This window comes from Dunckerocampus dactyliophorus, chromosome 2 (genome assembly GCF_027744805.1).
Source record: "Dunckerocampus dactyliophorus isolate RoL2022-P2 chromosome 2, RoL_Ddac_1.1, whole genome shotgun sequence".
NCBI classification, from domain to species: Eukaryota; Metazoa; Chordata; class Actinopteri; order Syngnathiformes; family Syngnathidae; genus Dunckerocampus; species Dunckerocampus dactyliophorus.
The window spans coordinates 26,660,686-26,676,361 of record NC_072820.1 but is presented as its reverse complement, the minus strand read 5'-3'; the positions used below and the strand labels follow the sequence as shown (position 1 = coordinate 26,676,361).

At 40.3% G+C, this 15,676-nt stretch overlaps 1 protein-coding gene across 1 annotated transcript in view; it reads right to left on the bottom strand.

The window, feature by feature from the left end:
* LOC129168198 (collagen alpha-1(XI) chain-like) overlaps window positions 1-15,676 on the bottom strand; it is a 96,390-nt gene that overhangs the window by 15,371 nt on the left and 65,343 nt on the right. The window contains exons 30-46 of the mRNA XM_054753193.1: window positions 15,555-15,662; window positions 14,959-15,012; window positions 13,691-13,744; window positions 12,035-12,079; window positions 11,727-11,780; window positions 11,488-11,532; window positions 11,250-11,303; window positions 11,099-11,152; window positions 10,816-10,869; window positions 10,629-10,736; window positions 6,997-7,086; window positions 5,425-5,478; window positions 3,141-3,248; window positions 2,941-3,048; window positions 2,575-2,628; window positions 2,449-2,502; window positions 203-310 (exon numbers count right to left, since the gene is read on the bottom strand). Coding sequence (XP_054609168.1) covers window positions 203-310; window positions 2,449-2,502; window positions 2,575-2,628; window positions 2,941-3,048; window positions 3,141-3,248; window positions 5,425-5,478; window positions 6,997-7,086; window positions 10,629-10,736; window positions 10,816-10,869; window positions 11,099-11,152; window positions 11,250-11,303; window positions 11,488-11,532; window positions 11,727-11,780; window positions 12,035-12,079; window positions 13,691-13,744; window positions 14,959-15,012; window positions 15,555-15,662 — 1,206 coding nt within the window. The remainder of the gene's footprint in view (window positions 1-202; window positions 311-2,448; window positions 2,503-2,574; window positions 2,629-2,940; window positions 3,049-3,140; window positions 3,249-5,424; window positions 5,479-6,996; window positions 7,087-10,628; window positions 10,737-10,815; window positions 10,870-11,098; window positions 11,153-11,249; window positions 11,304-11,487; window positions 11,533-11,726; window positions 11,781-12,034; window positions 12,080-13,690; window positions 13,745-14,958; window positions 15,013-15,554; window positions 15,663-15,676) is intronic.

Genomic DNA, 15,676 nt, shown 5'->3' with positions numbered 1-15,676 from the left:
GGGGCGAAGGGAAATTTACCCAGGAGCGAGGCTGCATGAATAAATAATGCTGTGGTTTTTAAAGTCATGTAAATGATGCCGAGAGATGAAATGACCAGGAAGTAATTTAGGAAGGAGGCACCTACTCCGTCTTAACGAGATTTAATGAGTAAGTTGGTAACAGAATAAACATACAGGCAGTGTTGACGCAAAGTGAACAAACCTGCAGTCCGATAGGTCCTGGAAGACCAGGAAATCCTCGGGATCCTTCGTCTCCCTTTTGGCCAAACATACCCTGCTGGCCGCGGGGTCCTGCCTCGCCATCGCTGCCCTGTGGGAGGCCAAAGGTCAACAAACAGTCATGTATTCAAGTACGTAGATAAGCATTTTACTACTTTGATGCAGTCCGTTCGGACGGACACTTCTGAGCTCATGCATCCATCAATATTTTTCGCCTATTTATTTGTTCATACAGTCACGAGCAAAACTTGAGCTAGAGACGTGGAATGCATTTGCTGTCACCCGCCATGGAGTTTTGAATACAATTGCCCCCTTCCTGATTTCAACTGAATACAACTGAACACAAAATGCAGTTTTTAAATAAAACTTTTTACTATTAAGGAATAAAAAAAATCCAAACCTACACCTCCCTGTGTGAAAAAGTGATCGCCCCCTCTAATAACTGGTTGGGCCACCCTTAGCAGCAGCAACTGCAATCAAGTGTTATTGCAAACACTTGATTGCATATACAGTATATACTGCATATATATATATATATACACATACATATATATATATATACTGTATATACATATACATATATATATACTGTATATACATATACATATACATATATGCAGTATATGTACAGTATATGCAATCAATAAATAATGAATAAAGTAAAGATGGCACATATACTGTAATGTGCTTTTCATATTGTTTACTACTATGTACTGTATGGCGATGCAATGGTCCGGTTACACGGTGACGGTCAGCAGCCTGGAGGAAGATGCTGACTGCCTGTGAAAATTTGGAGGATTGAAAGAGGATGGAAGCATGAAGCAGTTTTGTCAGCACTTGCGGAGCTTTGGATGAGCTTGTGGTCCCAAAAAGTAGCCTCCATTGCTAAATGCTAAACAGATGAATTTTTACATGTTGTAAAAATTGTTCTTCTTTCACATCTGGACTTTGCTATACTCAGCTAACCTCAGGTGCTGTGGCGTGTGTGTGAGATGTTTGGGCTTCGAGGCCTAGCAGATAGAATGCCAGGTAATTTAGGATTATACATTCTGCTACAGCTGCATTCCACATATTTGGATTTATTGTAGTTTCTAACGCCAAATGTGCTGTAGTGTATTTAAACAAGCCCAAAACACAGGCAAACAACTACAAGCCAGTACATAAATTGTATTCTTGCAGCATTAGAATGTAATATTGACAAAAATTGAGCTACACTAAAAAACAAATGTTCAGTAATTGATTATCTATATGCGCAGGACCAGTCTGCCCCCCATGGCTATTTTTTTAATCATTTCTATCCACACACAGAGGCTGACTTGGCTTGAGCTTTTACAGCCTTGTGCTCCTTTGGGTCATGGGCTTGTGCAAAAACAGAAGTCTGCATTTTGCGCTAATGAAGATGTGCAACATGTTTATGAGGGGACACCCGCCAGTTCGAACTGGCATCTTCTTGGCATGCTCATAATTATGTGCTGTGAGAAGCAGTGAGTGGTTATTTTAATAATAATGCAATAACAGCAATGACAAAGCTTGTTAAAAAGCCCCCAAGAGAAGATTGATGATGACAATCATACTAATAATAATAATAAATGTGCAATAGTAAAATGCTTTTGGACTATTTAGAAATTAGTGCAAAAGAGAAGTTACAATACAATACACAATGACTGTATGTACTGTATTTAACTGTATTATAACTCTCTCCAAAACACACCAGTCAGTCACATGTTCAAAGGGGTGAGTTCAAATAAAATATACAATCTTCTAAGTTTGCAATTTCCGAGTTCCAATTCAGATGTAATGCTCACAAAAAGTTAGGGATATGCACAACTGTTATGTTAGAGAACAGCAAGTTGTGCATCAAGTGCATTAAGTATTGAACATGCTGGACATTCAAAATCAGAGAAGCTCAAATTAAGTTCACCTGTAAGGTTTATAGTATATTACATTTTAGGTTACCGTAATCCTAAAATGTATCTGAAATATCGCTAACTTCTTGTGAGTTGTATAAAAGCTAAAATGTTGCTCTCTGCCCTCATATTCATCCATTGATGTCAAAGTCAAATGTTTTCAGTCTACAGCAAAAATAAAGAAATTTACCTCACTGTCCCAATACTTCTGGAGGGCACTGTACATAGCAAGTTTGTCTCTTTGAGGAGCAGTTAAATTGAAAGAATCACTGCATAGAGCACTCTTTTAAATAGTGGGATATTATTTAGAAGTGGTACTCACAGCTGGACCGGGAGCACCGATCACACCCTGAAGACCACTTGGGCCTGGTGGTCCCTGAAAGGGAGACAATGACAGAGCTGACACAAGTTCGTATTTCCAATTTGTAACTTGTCAAAGGAAACTTACAAGTTCACCCTTGTCTCCCTTGCTTCCCTTCTGTCCAGGTCCTCCAACTTCTCCCTGCAGGGCCAAACACACAGCAGAGCTCACATCCTTCCTATGTGCTTAGTTCAATACCTTTAATGTCACCTTGACCGTGATTGCCCACTAAATATTTCTCTAGAGATTCTAATTTGATTGGCCCGCAACAACCTTGGGTGAATATTTGCAGTTAATTGACACCCCCACCCCCAACACACACACACACACAACCTGTCGGTGGTTAGTGGGCACCCACAGCCAACAAAGGACGTGACTGGGAATAGAGAGGCATCGTGGTCACTAGTTCTAGACATTTGGATTGTAGATTAAGAAAGATGTCTGGATACTCACCTTGTCACCGTCCTCTCCTGGTGGACCTTGAGGTCCGGCAGAACCAGGAAGACCAACAGGACCTTGGATGCCATCACGGCCAGCAGGACCCATGGGACCTTTCTCTCCCTAAACAATATCAAGAACACAAGTTTGCAATGCAAAATCTTAATGTAAGTGCTTTAAAGTACCTAAAACGACTTCACAACAAAGGCACTCACGGGACCACCCTTTTCTCCAGCTGGTCCTGGTGGCCCCTGGGGACCGTTGCGTCCTGTCAGACCGATGGGACCTCCAGGGCCAGCAGCACCCCTCTCTCCAGGGGACCCCTGTTACACAGCAAAGAAAATGATCATCAGCCATTATTGTATTTTGTTGGAGATGCTAAAAAACAACAGCAATGGAAAACGAGGCTCTCCTGCATGAATATTAAATTCAACCTAGAGGACACTGAGGGCTGCCAGGAAAGAGTGTGCTGGTACTCGGTACCAGGAACAAGAAATAGTAACTTGTAGTACCTGCTTTTGCCAATGGAAATGCATCAATGGTGAGTAAAATGAGCAGGCGGTGTACAGTTGGAAAGAGGCTATAAACAAGCACTTTAAGTTTAGAGACACACAATCCAGTTTGTGACTTTTATGTGTTTGTTTTGTTTGAGAGTGCACACAGTGGCCACGCAAATGCAGGGTTGTTTTATGGTACTTTTAAAAAGATTCCACATGTGATTGACCAGTTGACTGGCCTAGTTTTTGTTTGGCGCTTCTGTATCCAAGAAAAAGCAATCAAACTTCATCTATCTTCTCAAGGTGACATTGTTGAGGCAGAGAAGCTGAAAAGAACAAACGTCTACATCAGGTGTGTCCAAACTTTTTCCAGAGAGGGCCACATAGTGAAAAATTAAAGGATGCAAGGTCACTTTGAAAAAACAGCATCTCAGCTATGTGATATACTGTAGGTGAAAAAGCCTACTATTAGTATCAACTTTACTCTTGGTGTTGTTTTTATTAATTTTCTAAATATTTCAAATTTCTTCTTAAATAATCTTTGTAAATGTTGTTCTCGTAAACTTAGAACTTTATTCCCATAATTTTTTGACTTTATTCCGATATTATTATTATTATAAGTTTTTCCCCAAATTAATTTTCCAAAAATTATTTTATTTAGTTCTGTTCCTCAAATATTATGAGTTTATTCTTGTAAAGTTTTGGCTTTTTTTTTAAATTTTGACTTTATTCTTGTAAAACCACAGCTGTTTTTACATTTGCTGTTGTTTATTGAAAAATGTTCCAACTATTTCAACTTTTTCGTTGCACATTGAAATTTTTTATTTTCTTATTGTAATTATGACTTTATTCTCATAATATTTTGACTTTATTCTCGTAACACTGTAACAGTTTCCGCAAACTAATTTTTAAATTACAACTTTGTTAATCTTTATTATACTTATGTTATTCTCGTAAAAATTACTTTTTACTAACTTTTTCTGGTTAGATTATACCTTTTTTCTCATAATATTTTTTACTTTAATGTTGCAAAATTACAGCTGATTTTTGCTGTTGTGCGTTTATTGTTTTAGTTTACTTAAATAACATTTTTAGAATGTGCTGCCAGCCAAAACAGCTGTGCGCTGGAAATGGACCCCGGGCGGCATTTTGGACACCCCTTGTCTACATCAATGAGCATCTAACAAAACCAAGAAAGCATGCAACTTAAGGAAGCAGGGTACATTCAATGCACTTGATGCGCCAACTGCAAATTCTACATCAAGTTAGTACTTGTTTTCTGAGGCACCAAGGAACTAAGTGAACAGTAACAGCTGGAAGCCATTGTATTTGGTCTGAAGTATGAGCTACTGCACGTTCAATTGCCCGTTAAAATAAAAGGCTAGCATGATCTATGCTGCAAACACAGAACCCCTCGCTGACTTTCCCACAGCCTGACAGCAGCACTGGCAGGAAATCGATGTCTTGTGTTGCATCAAAGATCCCAAAATATTCTGCCAATGGCTCGCCCCTCACCCATTTGAGAAGAAGAAGCGCCTCATTCCGCATCAACAAACGCTCATTCAGAGATCATCTTTTCATCCCCTGGCTCTGCATATCGCCTGTCATCTAAAGGGCCGGGCTGGGTTGTAATTATAGGAAGGCCACGTTTAGCGCTTGAGCAAAACGCTTAAAAAGCTGACTGGCAGTCAGCTTTCAGATTCCCCGCTGAGGCATTTCACGACGACGTGGCACTAAGTGAGGGTCCCCGAGACAAAGAGCCTCATTTATTTACAGATTACTCCGTCATTAGTGATCCTTTTCACTCTTTCCGAGTGCGTACAACCAAGCCAGCTTCAATATTCATGAATTCAGCTCCACTCATGGAGAGGATGTCCTTTAGTGATAGTAATCAGAGATGACATAAAGTCTTCCCTACAACTCCTAAACCTAATCAACAAACTTGCAGCAACGTTGCCCTGCAGATATTTTTTGCTCAATAATTATGCAATTAATGACTTACGATGGGGCCGGGGGCACCCTGGGGACCTTCTCCTCCCTTTAAGCCACCTGGACCCTGAAAGCAGAGGAGATGATGGCATCAGACGTGGATGGATGATTCAAAGAGTACCAGTAATTGAAGTTGTCAAATGTGAGCCAAGATTTCCTGTTCAAAACAAGGTAACAGTAGGACGACGGTACTTTGGCTTCCTGGATGATTAGCCTCCCACCTTGGATCCCACTCCCACACCAAATGTAATTTTTCTATATTGCTACGACAAACTGACATAACATTAGGAAAACAGCAACGGATTGATTTTGTGGATGTAATTCTAAATGTTGAATGTGAGTATGTAGTGCAGGGGACAAAAATTCTCTAACATTTGTACATGGAAATTATGAATCCCCCTTCCCAAATGATGAACCTGTGAATGGTTATTCTCACAGAACATGTTATATCTTAACAAACTAACATATGATATGCATTAACTCCATGTTCTGAATACAATGATATCGTTTTGTTGGTCTGGGATTATTGGGGCATTTCCATTCCAACAATAAAGCTTGTTTTTGATGCAGACTCTCATATTGGATGTCATTAGGTTGCCTAATGACGTTTCCTTTGGGTGTATACATTATTCATGCAACAGAACACATTCAATCTTCAGACAAATGTAAAAAAAGGTGAAAAGAATGAGGAGGTCTGAGAGCCTGCAGTAGCAGTCAGAGCCCATCTATCTCCACATCCGCGTCATGTGTTTGAGCGCCTGTGCTGAGTCACTGCAGCATTTCTCGGAGGGCTGCATATGGAAAAGGCTGCTCACCAGATACAATAAAGCCTTTCATTACCGTAACTCATTTAAGGGCCTTTCGACAGCGCCAGCGGGCACAGAGGAAGCCGAACAAGCAGGCTTCCCTGAGTTTTAGACAATATTTATTGGCTCATATATTGCTTCTGTGCCTCGACTTGAAACTTGTTTGTATGACAGCACGCATGTCCTGTAATGTTTATTCTGCGATGTGATTATGTGTCTCATGCCATTCACTTTGACTAATATGTGGATCTCAGATAAGAGGGTATGCAGGGCAGTTACCCCCAACTGCACACGTGGCACAGTTGTAAAACAACAAGGTGATCAGTTTAGTACTTTAGACTTTAATGGTCCAACCCAGAATGAACTCCGGCCACAAGCTGGGCCTCAGTGGGCTGTCAACTTGAGCTCATTGTCATCACGCACTCACAAAGTCTGTGAATCAGCAGCTGACTTAGCTCTCAATGTATCAAGAAAACTTGAAACAACCAAATCACCTTCCAGACATGACTTTGTCACCCTGCATTCTGCTGAGATTAACTTCTTTTTAGACTTGTGACCTCAGATCATGTCTTTGTCACTGTCGATGCGTGTGTCGATAGCTAATTGTTCACTTGTATGTAAGAATCTTAAAATGTGAATGATGAATGATGGAAACAGTTTGACCTTGAACGGACTATTTCTATTTGCATTAGGGAGAGGTGGATATCTGTACTGGATGATTGTTTTAACAGCATTTTGTCAGGAAATCAAGTTTAAAGAGAGTGATGGGTGTGTGTTACCATGGCGCCTGGAAGACCTCTCGTTCCCTGGAAACCCCTCAGTCCTGCAGGACCTGGCTTACCGCCGGGACCCTGTGGACCTGGATCTCCCTGCAGAGCGAGAGAGAAATAAACAAAATCTATCAGGTGACTTCAGGTGTACAAATGTGTAATCTTTACACTTTGCTTGAGGGGAGCAAACATTGGGAGTAGGGATTTCCGTAAAAAAACATGTGACGGGCATATGCCGATAAATGCCTTTCAAAGCCGATCACAAAAACCGGTCGGCATGTGGCAGCACACCCTACATGTTTGCTGTGTCACGTAGGGTTGCCAAGACCCGTATAGAGTCAACAAGGGACACATTTTGTCTCGTATTGCCGCGGGAATCAAAACTAATCTGGCTTCAGTTTGACAGCTTGACATAGGCTACGCCAATTGATGCCAGCGTGCTTGATCACTCCCTGATCAAACCAACTGACGTTCGACTTTTTCTGCATCTTTGTTTACACCCTTTGCCTGGCTGTCACTCGCTGTACCTGCCACTGATGGCAGCTAGCCAGCTCACTAGCTAGAGTCATCCGCCTAGCTTCTGGTCTTCGGTCTCCAAATGTGACTTTTTACCACAGTGACATTTTGTTTTTAAAACAAACAAGCAATGTGGTCAGTTCAAAACTTGTTTTTGTCCCACGGGAACGCTACAAGTGGATATTACGTTCATGGGGTACGTACTAACTTTTTCAAGTGTCACTGAACAATTTTGCTCTCTTGTTTTGCTCTCTTGTCCATTATACTAATTATGTCTTGTCCTCAAAACACTATTTGTGTGTTGTTGTTTAATGAACATAAACACATAGTGTGTCTAGCCTTATGATGGTGATACTATCACAGGGGTCTCCTATCTCAGCAGCTGATTTTGAGTAGCTCACCAATGGGTCAACAAATATTTTCCTTCAACTCTGTAACTGATTAACAATTCTGATTTTATGCCTTTATATAATGACAAATGATCACAAAATAGCATAAAGAGATCTGCTTGGCAAATAAAAGTAGTGTACAATTTAAATGTTGCCAGTCATAAATAAAACACAAATGGTTGACAGTGATAGTGATGGAAGTTGGAGACCCCTGCAACCTGGCCACTCAATATTTATTTGCATCATTTTATTCTGTTAATTGGTGTAATTGTTGTTATTGTTAACAAAAAAATACATTATTGAACGATTTATTTCCCATGTATTCGTATGCTCCAAAGCATGCATCAAATAAAATTCAGGTTTGTATTAAATAGTACAAAAATTGTTTCACACAAATAAAGGCAAAAAGAAAAAAAAGACAATCCGCCTAAGAGTTTATTTTTTAATAATTGCCTATTTTCTAGGGGCCCTTGGAATTGTCTAACGGCGACCCTGGCGAATAGCACTCATCATAAATAAATAGAAAAATGTACAGTTAATCCATGTGATCGGTATTGGCCAATCTCACTCATGGACGATTGGTATTGGAATCGGCAACATAAAACCTTGATTGGAGCATCCCTAATGCAATGCCATTAAAATCACAAATATAAGCACAGAAGGACTTGCTGAAGCACTGATTATGAAAAATTGGTACTATGCTGTAACTACCGTAACTATCGGACTATATAGATGCTACGTTTTTCACACGTTTTGAACCTTGCAGCTTAAACAATGATGCGGCTAATTTATGGCTAAAAGAACTACAGTTCCTACGATGCTGAGAGTGCAGATTCAGGAAATAGTGAAGTGGTGGCTAGTATCACGTTTTGAAGTGTTATGCAGTGATGTGACAAATGCTACTGTAAGTAAGTTTGATCAAGTGTAGAATTACTAAAGCTCCTACTTGGACTACAGCAGATGTTGAACTCCGGTGGAAGAAAGCGTCTCACGTCTCACTCATCAGAGCTAAGTGATGAGGGAACAGCGAGTGTAGGTAGGATTGCAAAGTTTATAGTGTGTCTTTCTGTGTAAATATCCCATGTTACAACGTGGACATCTGTGGCTTATAGACAAGAGCAGCCTATATGCAGTCTTCCCTCACCACATCGCGGCTCGAATTTCACGGCTTCACTCTATCACGGATTTTCAAAAATATATTAATACATCATGCTGGTTCGTGGTTGAATACGGCCTATTATAAGTTTTTAAAAAATGCATATTTTGCCTAAATTAAGCATTTTCAAGCACCAAAAGGCTAACTGAAGAAAAATACAAAACCAGTATATGCCATCGAGACCACCATTCAACTTGTGAAAATAGTGTTCTTCATTAGTCACCAGGTGTCAGTAATTGTGCAGTGAGCATCAGTCTTGATCGCTGGGACAACCGGCTTTTATTGAAGGTTTAAATTATCTCACAACAGGCACAATAATAATAACATAACAAACATAATAATAACACGGGCTATCCACGACAAGCTAAAACTGTGATTAACTAGGATGTTACTTCCTTTCCTCCACCCATTCTGCTCCTCTACTAGCACCAGAAAACATTTACTGCGGCACAAGCAAGCAAGGGTTTTATTTATGTCTTAAATATCTTATTTTCTTAGATTTTTATTACTATATTGGGTACCTGTGCGTAAGTCGCACCTTTTTTTATGGCTTGGCTGGTCCTGGGACTTCTACTCCGGAGCAATTTATATATGTTTTTTTTCACACTAACTGCGAGAGGGCGCTCTAGGCTTGTGTGCCAGTATCTGCTACTCCTATCACTACTGTACCACTGAAAATTTACAATGTAAACATCAACTGAGGCCCTGTCCACACAAATACATGTTTTTTTAAATCACATATTTTTCCATGTGTTTTGGCTTCTCATCCACACGCATACAGACGTTTTTGCCCTTTAAAATTGAGCTTTTTGAAAACTCCGGCCAGAGTGAAGAATTTTTAAAACTCCAGCTTCGGCATATTTGTGTGAATGGCAAAGAGCTTTTGGCTTGTTGCTGACAGATGACGTAACAATTAAGTTTTCTACAGTAGACAAGTATAATTTAATGTGTGCAATGGCTTTCAAGCATGCTGAAATGACTTTTTGTGTGTAGAAGAGTGAACATACAGCTACCTTTTAGCAATGTTATAACATTTTGAAATATGTAAAATCAAGTCTGTCATTCTATCTGATAAAGCATGACTTGAACTTTAATTTGATACCTCAGTCACTTCTTTTCAAAAAATATTAAAGCAGTTCGAGCATGTTTCATACCGGAAAATAGTGCTTTTGGTCCCCATCGCTTTAATATTGAGTCAAGACAAAAGCTGTAATCGACACATGGACCTTGGCAAGTACAACCATACTACAAAATATATAATAACTTAGGGTGTGACATTTGTTTTCTAGAGGACTCTAATAATGTTTAAATAATTGTATTTAGAAGCTTGTTAACAGGTTTTCTATACCTTAACTATGAAAAGATTCCTTTCATTATTACTGAACCTACTTTGCAGAAATTCATTTATCACAGTTGGATTACTGTAGGCGCACATTTTTTTTTCTTTAAATTTAGTGGGTGCAGCTTATATTCAGGTGCGCTCAATTTTGAATTTGATCCAGAATTGTTATTTAAAAAAGCTGAAAAATACTCGTCTTTAACTCTTACGGCATAAACAGCCCATGAAAGCACTCATTTACCTTTCCGCCCTCTTTCCCAGCAGCTCCTGGCAAACCTTGTTCTCCGGGTGGGCCTGGGGAACCAGGATGTCCTCGCTCTCCACTAGGTCCAGTCTCTCCAGTTGGACCCTGCAAGCAGCAACAACAGTAACAATAGTATTTCCTATCCATGCACTGCTCATGGGGATTTGCTTTTTTGGCAACCTACCTGAGGTCCAACCACTCCTCCAGGTCCAGGTGGTCCTGTCTTTCCTTGGAAGCCCTGAAGGGGGAAAAAAGCCAGCTCAGGCTTAATTAAGCCTTCTAAGTTGTCATGCTTACAACAAGAAGCAGATTTCTTCACATGCTATCTCATACATCTGCCCCCTATTAAATTGATAGAACTTGAAGTCTTATTTGGATCTTTTGCTGAACGATGACAACGCCCAGGCTATTTTTTTGTGTGAGCTTGTGCATTTGGCAACACAGCTAGGACTGAAAGTGCCACTGACCGTCTCTCCTCTCTGTCCGGGATGACCTGGCAGTCCATCTTTCCCTGCTGGTCCCTGCGGGTGTGAAGGAATAGAAGAACATTGAATTAAAACAAGATTTCAGATCGTTATTAATACCCATGTGAATCACAAGGATGCTTTACTGACGTACATTGGGTCCCTTTGGTCCAGGGAACCCTACAGGTCCTTGTGGTCCTTGAGGACCCTTTAATGAGATGAAAAACAATACAAAACAATGCGCTCATTGCTTAATGGGAATTTAACTTAATTACATTTAAACAATTTGTCTTAAAGTGGGCGTAGTGAGAGCCACAGAAACACACTTTTAAACGAAAGCTTTGTATAATGAGCAAATAAGGTGCTGTTGCAGCACAAAGTGTAACACTAACCCTCTCTCCAGGCGGTCCTGGGGGTCCATCATTGCCTGAGGTGCCCTGAGGGGAGGAAAAAATAACACATAGAAAGAAAAGACTGTCAGCTTTCCAAGTCCAAGAATGACTTGTGCAAGGCTACACTAAGGAGTTATTTCTACTTTAACATCACATGACACGGTGGCCCATTTTGCCTTGTATGTAATATTTACTGTATGTAATATTTTCACATTCAGTGCAAAAATTAATTATTTCACCTTTGCTCCTGGTTTTCCAGTTGGTCCCCTGGCACCACGCCCCCCACGTGGACCCTACACACAAATTGCACATAATAATGTCCTTACTGTACAGATATTTATCACATTTAAACATGGAGAAAACAGAAAGAAAGTTCAATGCAGAGCAAGAAGTGAATATTTTAAGTCCCCCAGCACTGTACTGCCCGGTCATAGCATTTGCTGCAAAAATACAAAACAATCCCAAATGCAGACATTTTTTTATTATTATTATTTGAGCACCATAAATGATTCATGTGCAGGGCTGCGGGCCAGTAAAATTGCCTTACCGTCGGGCCGCGTTGCCCTCGAGGTCCAGATTTGCCAGCGATACCCTGAGAAAGAAAGTAAGGAAAAATAAGAAAAAACAAGATTTGATTTGGAGGTATTAAATCTAAGCAGTTTTTAATGACTTTGCAGAAGTTTAAGGTGAAGCGGTGGCAGAGTGACACAGAAGAAAAATACAGGCTTGTAGAGAACCACCGTGTATTCCAATTAGGGTTGGGAAATATTTTTGATATACCGGTATACTGGTATAAATTCTTCCAATGATAAGAAAATGACTAGTGGTGATGTGTATTTCCTGCGGCGCACTGTATTTGAGCATGGCTGAAAGCAAGGCTGAAGGCTGAGGAGACGCAAAGACGGGGAGGTACTGCTTTAATATGGAAGTGATTCGGTTTCAATACAAGACACCATAATATGCAAAGTTTGCAAAGCAACAGTTTCGGCAAAGATAGGAACACGGCAAATTTGTTCTACCATCTCAAGCGCAAACATATAGAGTTGTCATGAAGCGTCAGCTAGTCAGCACTTACACAGTCAAAAATACAAAACGCTTTTGCTCATGGCCTTCCTTAAGAGGGCATGAACTCAGTGATGCAGTGTCATATTATTTAGCCAAAGACATGATGCCTTTGTACTCAGTCGAAAAGTACAATATTTAGCTGTAGTACTGTATTATTGTTTTGCAATTTGCAGTTGCTACTAAACTGTATTCTTGAATTGTGAATACTTTGCACTGATCTAGTTTGGTAGACACTAAATGCACTTGCTGTATTGCACAGTTTGCTACCAATAAATCAATAAATGTGCTTTACAATTTGAGACAAGTGTATTCAATTATATGGGTTAAGGTTTGTAGCTTTTTACATAAGACACCGCTGAATTTTATTATATCGTCATATTGATACATCCCAAAAATATTGCAATACATGATAAGGTCAATATCTCCCAACACTAAAACCAATGCAGTGTTGGGCAAAGTAGTTACCAGAGAAAGTTATTATTACGTTACATTTTTCACATTTACATTTTTCAAGAATGGCCACTGAGTGGCCGCAGCCAAACCCTGACGAGCTGACGCCGGACTGAAATGCTGCAGCAAGCATGCTAACACCTAACCCTGATGAACTGATGCCGCACTGCAATGCTGTAGCTAGCATGCTAACACCTAGCCCTGACGAGCTGACGCCGGACTGAAATGCTGTAGTTAGCATGATAACTGTTAACATGTTAACACTAAGCATGATAGCGCTAAGTGTCAATGTAAGGTAATACCTGAAAAAATGGCTACAATGCTAACATGCTGAATGATAGCATAATAGCATTGCTAACATGGAAACTGTTAGCATGCTAGCACCTAACACAAAACCATGTAACTTTATACTTTTGAAAATAGCAAAAAAAATTAATATGCTAATTTTAGCATGCTAGTATTGCTAACATGCTAGCCGTTATCATGTTAACACCGAGCATTAAAACATCAAGTTTATACCTTTGAAAATAACAAAAAAGCCGTTTACATTTAACAAGCAAAATCCTGTTTCACATCATCAAACATGCCGTCAAATGACCTCATATGTGTGAAAGTGTTTAAAACAAGTCAAGAGTCCAAAGAAGTCCTCAAAGAAGTCCTCAAAAGAATATCAGTGTGTGAAGCTCACCCTCGTGCCTTTCTCGCCATTGGAGCCTGGGAAACCTGGGAAGCCATTGGAGCCCTGCCAAGCAAACCCGGAGAACGCATGAGAGAGGAGGGGTTGAAGTGATAAAAGACTGAAAAAGAATGAAAACCCCCCGAAACATACAGAACTTTGCGTCATGGAGGAGTATCTAAAGGGAAATTCACGTGATGATTCACTGATGCAGTCAATCAATAAAGCAAGTGTCTGCACAACATTGTTAGCCTGTCATGCCAGTGACTTACAGTAGTTTTCTCATTTCTGGTCCCTCACTGACTGATGGCTACATTCTTTATTGCATTTGAAAAGGAAAGTCTTCTTCTCACTTAGAAATACAAACAGTTTGTGTGCTCTTTGAAGCATTATGGACCTATAGGACCATAAATAACCCTTTGCTTTAATAAGTAATAGTATGTCGAGGGAAAGGCTTCTTGAGACGTCATCTGTACTTCTGTGAAGAAGGTGTCGGACGTTTCGCTCCTCATCCGAAGAGCTAAACCTCAAACCACCATTCCGATTCAATGATGGGTTCTGTTGTTTGACAAAAATAGCTTCCTTTACTCCTCTTTCAAACCATCTGTTTTCTTTGGCCAAAATCTTTACATCGCTGTCCTGAAAAGAGTGATTGGTTGCTTTAAGGTGTAGATGTACTGCTGATTGAGGACCACTCGAATTGTCCCTGCGATGTTGATAAAGCCTTTTTTGGAGCATTTGCTTAGTTTCCCCGATGTAGGACAGGCCTAGGCCTAGGCTACCAGCACTTGTTAGTTCGCTGACAAAGCTCTTCGGACGAGGAGCGAAACGTCCGACACCTTCTTCACAGAAGTACAGATGACGTCTCAAGAAGCCTTTCCCTCGATGGACAACTCCTGTACGACTGAGAACCTACACAGAAGTAATAGTATACTGTACACCCAAACCTCGGTTTTCGTACGCCCCAGTTTCTGCAAAATTTTGCCTCAGTTTTTGTACAACACTGAATGTGGAAAATAAGTCCATTTGCCCTGTACTGTATCATTCCGCGAAATGAAGTGCCCAAACAAAGCACTCTACACGTTGCTTTACTCAGTGTATGTAAAATGAATAAAATGCAAATTTCCTGTCATCATAATAAATTCCCTTGACCAGTGTGCTGACTATGTTGTGGATATGACATCTATAGATGAATCTGACGTTGAAACTGGATATCACAGCTATAGATGACTGACCTTCAACATCCCAATGTACTTAATTCAAGGATGTTTTCAGCTTACCTTGGGACCGAGTCTCCCAGGATATCCTGGCAATCCAGGGACTCCAAGCTTTCCCTAAAACAACAGTGAAACATAACATGATTTAAAAACAGTTTGAGGCTGCAGACTCAGTAAAAATGCTACCATGGACTTTTTGTTGCTTGGTTTTGTCAATTAGAGACATTGTATGTGTCGTTGATTGTCAGGCGTCAAGGTTGGTGTGTGTCAATAAATGTCATGTTATTTAATAGCGGGGTACAGTGAATGTCAGCAAGCAATGTTTTATTCATTTTTTATTTATACAGGCTTTCACTGTGTGTTACAGGAAGACAAAACCTCACAAAGGCACAAAAGGGAAGATTTCCATCCTCACGCTCTAATTATGAAATTGAATGATGTTGTTGGAGAGTTGACTGCTAGGTCGTTAAGAGACTAGGGCTACGAGCTAATCATCTGTGGAGGAAGTCCTGCAAAGGTCAGTGGAGTAATGTGGGCTAATTAAAAAATGAGACGGAAGATGAAAATTTGTACTTTACAGTGCCAGTACTTCATAAGACGTTATCATGTCGATAACTATTTTACTGAAAAGTCAAGTCTTGGCTTGAAAAATGGCCTACCTTCTCGCCAGCTGTTCCCATGGGACCAGATTCTCCATTAGGCCCCGATGTTCCCTTGGGGCCCTCAGGTCCATCCTCTCCTCTCGGTCCCTGTACGCCACCCTCACCCTGGGTTTCAGCAA